Source organism: Taurulus bubalis, assembly GCF_910589615.1.
Source record: "Taurulus bubalis genome assembly, chromosome: 12".
NCBI lineage: Eukaryota > Metazoa > Chordata > Actinopteri > Perciformes > Cottidae > Taurulus > Taurulus bubalis.
In genome coordinates, this window is record NC_136600.1 from 27047509 (window position 1) to 27057508 (window position 10000).

At 43.9% G+C, this 10000-nt stretch overlaps 1 protein-coding gene across 1 annotated transcript in view; it reads right to left on the minus strand.

The window, feature by feature from the left end:
• adam15 (ADAM metallopeptidase domain 15) overlaps positions 1 to 10000 on the minus strand; it is a gene marked incomplete at both ends in the record, with an annotated part of 35129 nt that overhangs the window by 160 nt on the left and 24969 nt on the right. Inside the window, 2 exons of the mRNA XM_079227406.1 lie at positions 7969 to 8254; positions 8809 to 8957. Of these exons, the coding sequence (XP_079083532.1) occupies positions 7969 to 8254; positions 8809 to 8957 (435 nt within the window). The remainder of the gene's footprint in view (positions 1 to 7968; positions 8255 to 8808; positions 8958 to 10000) is intronic.

A 10000-nucleotide genomic window follows, 5' to 3' on the forward strand; every position in this document is an offset into this window, starting at 1 on the left:
AGCGACTTGAACGGGATCAGTGAATCCTAAATGTGCAAAGTATTTTTGGGCAGCAAACTATTAACGACGTTAATTATTTGATCATGCGTTTCCCTCACAGGGACCCTTACTACTGAACATGACAAAAGAAGGAGGGGCTTGTCCCTCACAGGGACCCTTACTACTGAACATGACAAAAGAAGGAGGGGCTTGTCCCTCACAGGGACCCTTACTACTGAACATGACAAAAGAAGGAGGGGCTTGTCCCTCACAGGGACCCTTACTACTGAACATGACAAAAGAAGGAGGGGCTTGTCCCTCACAGGGACCCTTACTACTGAACATGACAAAAGAAGGAGGGGCTTGTCCCTCACAGGGACCCTTACTACTGAACATGACAAAAGAAGGAGGGGCTTGTCCCTCACAGGGACCCTTACTACTGAACATGACAAAAGAAGGAGGGGCTTGTCCCTCACAGGGACCCTTACTACTGAACATGACAAAAGAAGGAGGGGCTTGTCCCTCACAGGGACCCTTACTACTGAACATGACAAAAGAAGGAGGGGCTTGTCCCTCACAGGGACCCTTACTACTGAACATGACAAAAGAAGGAGGGGCTTGTCCCTCACAGGGACCCTTACTACTGAACATGACAAAAGAAGGAGGGGCTTGTCCCTCACAGGGACCCTTACTACTGAACATGACAAAAGAAGGAGGGGCTTGTCCCTCACAGGGACCCTTACTACTGAACATGACAAAAGATGGAGGGGCTTGTCCCTCACAGGGACCCTTACTACTGAACATGACAAAAGAAGGAGGGGCTTGTCCCTCACAGGGACCCTTACTACTGAACAGACTGTTGATGTTGTTTCCTGATAAAAGACAAATGTTTCTTCTTCAGCATGATATTATACTGTTTTACATTAGAATAAAATAGTCTATAAAATCTGAAAATAAATACAATATTTAACTGAATGACCAGTCATATAGAAGCATTACAAAAATAAAATACAGAATTTTTTCCTTCCCTGGCATATATTAGATTTATATTCTGTTGTTAACTTGCTGTTGCTCCAGAGTGTTATATTGTTCTGATTACATTACTTTAAAATAAAAGCGCCCAATACACTAGTTTTTACTTCATTATTGAATTTGAATGAATGAATGAATGAATATATACTTTATTAATCCCCAAGGGGAAATTTAGTATTTGACGAATAATACAATTAATCGCGATTAATCAGTTAATTTTTTTCAACTTTGCCCAGCCCTAGTGCAAAGGTATGTCGGTATTGAAGGTTTCTGAATCAAAACATGTGTTTAGTATTTATGTTTCTTTGATCAAAAAGGGTTTACTTTACAGACTCTACTACGGAAGGCGCTTGGGGACAGAAGGAGGTGACGTTATTGTCTTGTATCACCATAAGACAATATGATTAAATATTAATATTAAATATTATATATAAATAATATATAATATTAATATTTAATATTAACGACCCCCGGATAAGCGGCTGATAATGGATGGATGGATGGATATATAAATAGTATATTTCTATGTAGCATTAATAGATATGAATGTCCTGATTGAAGCTTGTGGATAAGAAACAGGAGAGGACCCAGGATGGAGCCCTGAGGAACGCCACACCACGTTGCTCCGATGCAGAAAAGTAGAAATAAGTACTTAATAATAAGTAATAATGGTCATTTTACCGTCACACCCCTTCTACTATCTGTTCATACCGGCACAGTTTATGTTTTCCAGTATTTGAAGTTTGATAGTAGAATCTATTTGATGTCCACAGTGAAACTCAGTGGTCTCACTTCAGCATTAAACAACGTCTCATACTGGGAACTGTGGTTCCAGTCTGCAGACGCCGTTGCAACGAGCGCAGCTGGAACAGGAAGACGGGTTAGCACCCACACGGGAAGTGACCTTAAGAGGTAGTGTTGGCACCTATGTAGTAATACGTTTACTGCACTGCGTTTATCTGATGAATTTAGGTCCGTTAAAAATGTGATTATTAAATATATAATAAGTATTGTACAGATTAAACTACCAGCAGTATGTAAAGCCAAACCATGTGACCAAACCATGTGTCCACACTATGAGACCAAACCATGTGTCCACACTATGAGACCAAACCATGTGTCCACACTATGAGACCAAACCATGTGTCCACACTATGAGACCAAACCATGTGTCCACACTATGAGACTAAACCATGTGTCCACACTATGAGACTAAACCATGTGTCCACACTATGAGACCAAACCATGTGTCCACACTATGAGACTAAACCATGTGTCCACACTATGAGACTAAACCATGTGTCCACACTATGAGACCAAACCATGTGTCCACACTATGAGACTAAACCATGTGTCCACACTATGAGACCAAACCATGTGTCCACACTATGAGACTAAACCATGTGTCCACACCATGTGTCCACACTATGAGACTAAACCATGTGTCCAAACCATGTGTCCACACTATGAGACCAAACCATGTGTCCACACTATGAGACCAAACCATGTGTCCAAACCATGTGTCCACACTATGAGACTAAACCATGTGTCCACACTATGAGACCAAACCATGTGTCCACACTATGAGACTAAACCATGTGTCCAAACCATGTGTCCACACTATGAGACTAAACCATGTGTCCAAACCATGTGTCCACACTATGAGACCAAACCATGTGTCCACACTATGAGACTAAACCATGTGTCCAAACCATGTGTCCACACTATGAGACCAAACCATGTGTCCACACTATGAGACTAAACCATGTGTCCACACTATGAGACCAAACCATGTGTCCACACTATGAGACTAAACCATGTGTCCAAACCATGTGTCCACACTATGAGACTAAACCATGTGTCCAAACCATGTGTCCACACTATGAGACTAAACCATGTGTCCACACTATGAGACTAAACCATGTGTGTCAACATAGACAAAGATCAAAATACGGAGTAATTAAAATATATTAGACGACAACAAATGATACAAACTTACTGGGATTTCAATCGATTGATCAAGCGAGTCACGGAAATGATCAGGTATTTGATCGATCGTCGTTTGTATGCAATAAAGACATAAACTCACTTGGTGCAGCGTCTCAAACGTCAACATTTCCTGCTGTAGTTTCCATAATAACCTGAATGCAACCTGTCTACACACGTCACAGTGGACGATGAAGATAATATAAATATGGATGAATACTGGGAAAAAGTGAAGTAGCAATGTATCAATGTGTTGCATAAAAGTATGGAATAAAACACAAATGTGCCAGTTAAGAGACATTCATCTACCCAGAATGCACCAGTGACACGAACACAGAATGCCGTCGATACGACCGTCGATCGACAAGAAATGTGTGTCGGACTCACTGAGGAGGAAGGAGGTCCGAGGAGGAGGCAGCGAGCCGGAGGAGCCGAGGAGGAGGAGGAGGAGGAAGAGGAGGGATGGACCCATGATGGAGGAGCAGCTGATGGAGTGAAGATGAAGACGAGTTCCTCCTCTCTGATGACACAACCGACTCTGTGCACCGACACCGTCTGACTGAAGAAACACTCAGCAGGACTCACCACAACTTCCTCTTGACTGAGACCAGGGGGGAGGAGGAGGAGGAGGAGGAAGAGGAGGGGGAGGGGCTGGAGAGAGAATGCAGCTTCAACACATGAAGCATAGACTTCTATACAACCAGAGGAGTCGCCCCCTGGTGGTCAGGAGAGAGAGTGCAGCTTCAACACATGAAGCATAGACTTCTATACAACCAGAGGAGTCGCCCCCTGGTGGTCAGGAGAGAGAGTGCAGCTTTAACACATGAAGCATAGACTTCTATACAACCAGAGGAGTCGCCCCCTGGTGGTCAGGAGAGAGAGTGCAGCTTTAACACATGAAGCATAGACTTCTATACAACCAGAGGAGTCGCCCCCTGGTGGTCAGGAGAGAGAGTGCAGCTTCAACACATGAAGCATAGACTTCTATACAACCAGAGGAGTCGCCCCCTGGTGGTCAGGAGAGAGAGTGCAGCTTTAACACATGAAGCATAGACTTCTATACAACCAGAGGAGTCGCCCCCTGGTGGTCAGGAGAGAGAGTGCAGCTTTAACACATGAAGCATAGACTTCTATACAACCAGAGGAGTCGCCCCCTGGTGGTCAGGAGAGAGAGTGCAGCTTCAACACATGAAGCATAGACTTCTATACAACCAGAGGAGTCGCCCCCTGGTGGTCAGGAGAGAGAGTGCAGCGTTAACACATGAAGCATAGACTTCTATACAACCAGAGGAGTCGAGAAATGTAGAAAGAGTTTATTGAGGAGGTTTCCTCCAGCAGCAGACGGACGCTAACAGCATGAATAAAGTAAAGAAAGAATCCTGTTCATGTTCTGCTGTTATTAGGAATGTTATTTAAATGTTTAAATGTCTGTACTTTGTCGTGTCTTGTTGACAAATTGTAAAATTGTAAATGTGCAACAAAAAAAATATATATAAACAAATTGGTTTCTACAAAAATAAAGTCAGAATACTTTCATAATATTTCGAACCAACCAGAGAAGTCAATGACGGTCAGGAAAAAGAATAAAGTCCGAATATTTTAATAAAAATAGTGAAAATATTTAAAATAAAGTGATAATATTTAAAACATAAAGTCATGTTTTCAAAACATTCAAATATTTCTACTTTATTCTCAAACTCTCAGGTTGTGTCCCTGAACACATCGTAAACAGGAGAGGAACACCTTTAGTCCTTCAGGGCGGAGCCTTCAGGTGAAGGACTAGTCCTTTACTGGTCCTTTACTAGTCCTTTACTAGTCCTTTACTGGTCCTTTACTAGTCCTTTACTGGTCCTTTACTGGTCCTTTACTGGTCCTTTACTAGTCCTTTACTAGTCCTTTACTAGTCCTTTACTAGTCCTTTACTGGTCCTTTACTGGTCCTTTACTAGTCCTTTACTGGTCCTTTACTGGTCCTTTACTGGTCCTTTACTAGTCCTTTACTGGTCCTTTACTGGTCCTTTACTAGTCCTTTACTGGTCCTTTACTAGTCCTTTACTAGTCCTTTACTAGTCCTTTACTGGTCCTTTACTAGTCCTTTACTGGTCCTTTACTAGTCCTTTACTGGTCCTTTACTGGTCCTTTACTGGTCCTTTACTAGTCCTTTACTGGTCCTTTACTGGTCCTTTACTAGACCTTTACTAGTCCTTTACTGGTCCTTTACTGGTCCTTTACTGGTCCTTTACTAGTCCTTTACTGGTCCTTTACTAGTCCTTTACTAGTCCTTTACTGGTCCTTTACTAGTCCTTTACTAGTCCTTTACTGGTCCTTTACTGGTCCTTTACTAGTCCTTTACTGGTCCTTTACTGGTCCTTTACTAGTCCTTTACTAGTCCTTTACTGGTCCTTTACTAGTCCTTTACTGGTCCTTTACTGGTCCTTTACTAGACCTTTACTGGTCCTTTACTAGTCCTTTACTGGTCCTTTACTGGTCCTTTACTAGTCCTTTACTGGTCCTTTACTAGACCTTTACTAGACCTTTACTGGTCCTTTACTAGACCTTTACTGGTCCTGTACTAGACCTTTACTGGATCTTTACTAGTCCTTTACTAGTCCTTTACTGGTCCTGTACTAGACCTTTACTGGTCCTTTACTGGTCCTTTACTAGTCCTTTACTAGTCCTGTACTAGACCTGTACTGGTCCTTTACTGGTCCTTTACTAGTCCTTTACTGGTCCTTTACTAGTCCTTTACTGGTCCTTTACTGGTCCTTTACTAGACCTTTACTATACCTTTACTGGTCCTTTACTAGACCTTTACTGGTCCTTTACTGGTCCTTTACTAGACCTTTACTATACCTTTACTAGTCCTTTACCAGGTGAAGGACTAGACCTTTACTGGTCCTTTACTGGTCCTTTACTAGTCCTATACCAAGTGAAGGACTAGACCTTTACTGGTCCTTTACTGGTCCTTTACTAGACCTTTACTAGACCTTTACTGGTCCTTTACTGGTCCTTTACTAGTCCTTTACTAGTCCTTTACCAGGTGAAGGTATATACCTTTACTGGTCCTTTACTAGTCCTTTACTGGTCCTTTACCAGGTGAAGGACTAGACCTTTACTGGTCCTTTACAAGTCCTTTACTGGACCTTTACTAGTCCTTTACTGGTCCTTTACTAGTCCTTTACCAGGTGAAGGTATAGACCTTTACTGGTCCTTTACTAGTCCTTTACTGGTCCTTCACTAGTCCTTTACTAGTCCTTTACTGGGTGAAGGTATAGACCTTTACTGGTCCTTCACTAGTCCTTTAACAGGTGAAGGACTAGACCTTTACTGGTCCTTTACTGGTCCTTTACTAGTCCTTTACTAGTCCTTTACCAGGTGAAGGACTAGACCTTTACTGGTCCTTTACTAGTCCTTTACTGGTCCTTCACTAGTCCTTTACTAGTCCTTTACTGGGTGAAGGTATAGACCTTTACTGGTCCTTCACTAGTCCTTTAACAGGTGAAGGACTAGACCTTTACTGGTCCTTTACTGGTCCTTTACTAGTCCTTTACTAGTCCTTTACCAGGTGAAGGACTAGACCTTTACTGGTCCTTTACTAGTCCTTTACTGGTCCTTTACCAGATGAAGGACTAGACCTTTACTAGTCCTTTACTGGTCCTTTACCAGGTGAAGGACTAGACCTTTACTAGTCCTTTACTGGTCCTTTACCAGGTGAAGGACTGGTCCTTTACTAGTCCTTTACTAGTCCTTTACTGGTCCTTTACCAGGTGAAGGACTAGACCTTTACTAGTCCTTTACTAGTCCTTTACTAGTCCTTTCGGGTCCTTTACCAGGTGAAGGACTAGACCTTTACTGGTCCTTTACTAGTCCTTTACTAGTCCTTTACTGGTCCTTTACCAGGTGAAGGACTAGACTTTTACTGGTCCTTTACTGGTCCTTTACTAGTCCTTTACCAAGTGAAGGACTAGTAAAGGACTTGCCAGGTGAAGGACTGGTCCTTTACTAGTTAAGTAAAGGACCAGTAAACGTCTAGTTCTTCAGGGCGGAGCCTTCACCAAAGGACTAGTCCGGGATCCCGTCCTGTAGTAGAAGGTCCTGTAGAGGGTCCAATAGAGGGTCCAGTAGAGGGTCCAGTAGAGTCCAGTAGTAGAGAGTCCAGTAGAGTCCAGTAGAGGGTCCAGTAGAGTCCAGTAGTAGAGAGTCCAATAGAGGGTCCAGTAGAGGGTCCAGTAGAGTCCAGTAGTAGAGAGTCCAGTAGAGTCCAGTAGAGGGTCCAGTAGAGTCCAGTAGTAGAGAGTCCAGTAGAGTCCAGTAGAGTCCAGTAGAGTCCAGTAGTAGAGAGTACAGTAGAGTTCAGTAGAGGGTCCAGTAGAGTCCAGTAGTAGAGAGTCCAGTAGAGGGTCCAGTAGAGTCCAGTAGAGTCCAGTAGTAGAGAGTACAGTAGAGTCCAGTAGAGGGTCCAGTAGAGTCCAGTAGTAGAGAGTCCAGTAGAGGGTCCAGTAGAGGGTCCAGTAGAGTCCAGTAGTAGAGAGTCCAGTAGAGGGTCCAGTAGAGTCCAGTAGTAGAGAGTCCAGTAGAGTCCAGTAGAGTCCAGTAGAGTCCAGTAGTAGAGAGTACAGTAGAGTTCAGTAGAGGGTCCAGTAGAGTCCAGTAGTAGAGAGTCCAGTAGAGGGTCCAGTAGAGTCCAGTAGAGTCCAGTAGTAGAGAGTACAGTAGAGTCCAGTAGAGGGTCCAGTAGAGTCCAGTAGTAGAGAGTCCAGTAGAGGGTCCAGTAGAGGGTCCAGTAGAGTCCAGTAGTAGAGGGTCCAGTAGAGTCCAGTAGAGTCCAGTAGTAGAGAGTACAGTAGAGTCCAGTAGAGGGTCCAGTAGAGTCCAGTAGTAGAGAGTCCAGTAGAGTCCAGTAGTAGAGAGTCCAGTAGAGTCCAGTAGTTGGTCCAGTACTAGAGGGTCCCCTGTTCTAATTTGTCTTTACTTTCATCACGGGTTGGATCCCTGTCTCTGGGTTCTTGAGCAAGGATCTGAACCCTCGCTGGGCTGAGGGCTCTGAACCCTCGCTGGGCTCTGAACCCTCGCTGGGCTGAGGGCTCTGAACCCTCGCTGGGCTGAGGGCTCTGAACCCTCGCTGGGCTCTGAACCCTCGCTGGGCTGAGGGCTCTGAACCCTCGCTGGGCTCTGAACCCTCGCTGGTCTGAGGGATCTGAACCCTCGTTGGGATCTGAAAACTCGCTGGGCTCTGAACCCTCGCTGGGCTGAGGGCTCTGAACATATGACACCAAGACACTTTAATGCTGCCGTCAGTCAGAGGTTCGATTCCCGAGTGTCCGCACTACGACTGCCGGTGCTGCTGAGCAAGGCACGTTAACATGTATGTACAGTCTGAGTTCCTGAAGGACGAAGAGGCGACGGAGAGAAGTGGGGATGAAGTCATCTTCATCATCCTCATCATCTCCACACAAAACGTCGGTTAAAGAGACGAGTCTCCTTTCTGAGGGTCTGTGGGTCCAGCAGGAGGAAGAGGAGGAAGAGGAGGAAGAGGAGGAACAGGAGGTCGTCTGCAGAGACAACGACTTCATGTTTATGTTTGACTTCTTCTCTTTGTCATTTACATCTTTTAGAGAAAAACATATTTCAAAATATTGAAAAAACTCTTTAAAAAAATTCCCTATTTTATGAAGAAAAAAACTTCATAAAGTACAATATTCTGACAATAAAATCCTAAAATAAAAATAAAAAGATTGATCGGGGCTCTGATTGGCCGAAGGCTCTGATTGGCCGAAGGCTCTGATTGGCCGAAGGCTCTGATTGGCCGTACCTGTTGCGCGCGGCTGCTGGGGCGATGGCTCTGAGTTGCGGTGGTTTGGCGGCGGCGGCGTAGCCGGGGTGGGGGGGGATGTGGGCGTGGGCCGGCGGCGGCAGGAGGCGGGGCTTCATGGGCACCACCGGTCTGGAAGGACCAGGAACCTGAAGAGAGGATCATGGGAAATAAACACAACAGAAAGTGCAACAGAAGGCTAAAAATATATAGTTATTTATAATAATATATTACAATTAACAGTTATTTAAATTCAGAAAAGTTTTGTTCAGTTGATCCGACTTTTACATTTCATTGATTGTTTTTAATTTGCTGTCAATAAAACACTTCCTGCAACATTGCTTCAAAGTAAAAGCCTTTTAGCTCAAGATGCTTTCGCAGTGAACTTTTATTGTGAAACATCGACAGGAAGTGATTCTCAGCAGAGTAGACGTGAGCAAAATTCATTAGTGAATAAAAACAGCGGCCGTGATGGAAAGTGTCAAACCAGAAACTGGCGAGCCCGACGCTCACTTTGGTCCCTGAACGCCTCGCTCCCCCGCATCGTGACGTCGGATCCCAGAACGCGTGATTAACCATCACGACTCACAGTACATCATCACATCCCTTCTACATGCTACGTACATGCGAGCTACGTGCTAACAGCTAGCAGCTAGCAGGCGTGGTGTACCTGTCCAGGTGTGAGGGGGTCGGGGGGTCGGGGCTTGTTGGGCGGAGCCGGTCGACTCCCCAGCAGCTGGAGGTTAGTGAGGAGGAAGAGGAAAAGTGAATACGGTGATTAGTTCTGCATGCAGTTTTAAAACGTTTTAAAAACTCAGAAGGAAACGTGAAAAAAGGAAACGTGAAAAAATGAAACGTTAAAAGAGGTTCATGCTGTAAAGTCTCACTCCAGCTTTAATAATTAATCCGTTCATTTCATTTCAATCAATCGATCCAGACGAAGTAAAAGGTAAAAGTTCTTTAAATAGTGAAAGTACTAATACAACAGAAATACTCTGTTACAAGTAAACATCCTGCATTCAAAACCTTTACTCAAGTAAATATATTTGAAGTAAAAGTACTCATATGCAGAACGCATTATTTATGACCAACCAGCGCGACTCAATTCCCACAATCAATAAATCTATAAATCAGAATATTTCTATGATTGTGAAACCATTTAGAAGAGATTTGTTTTGTTGGATGAAAAATA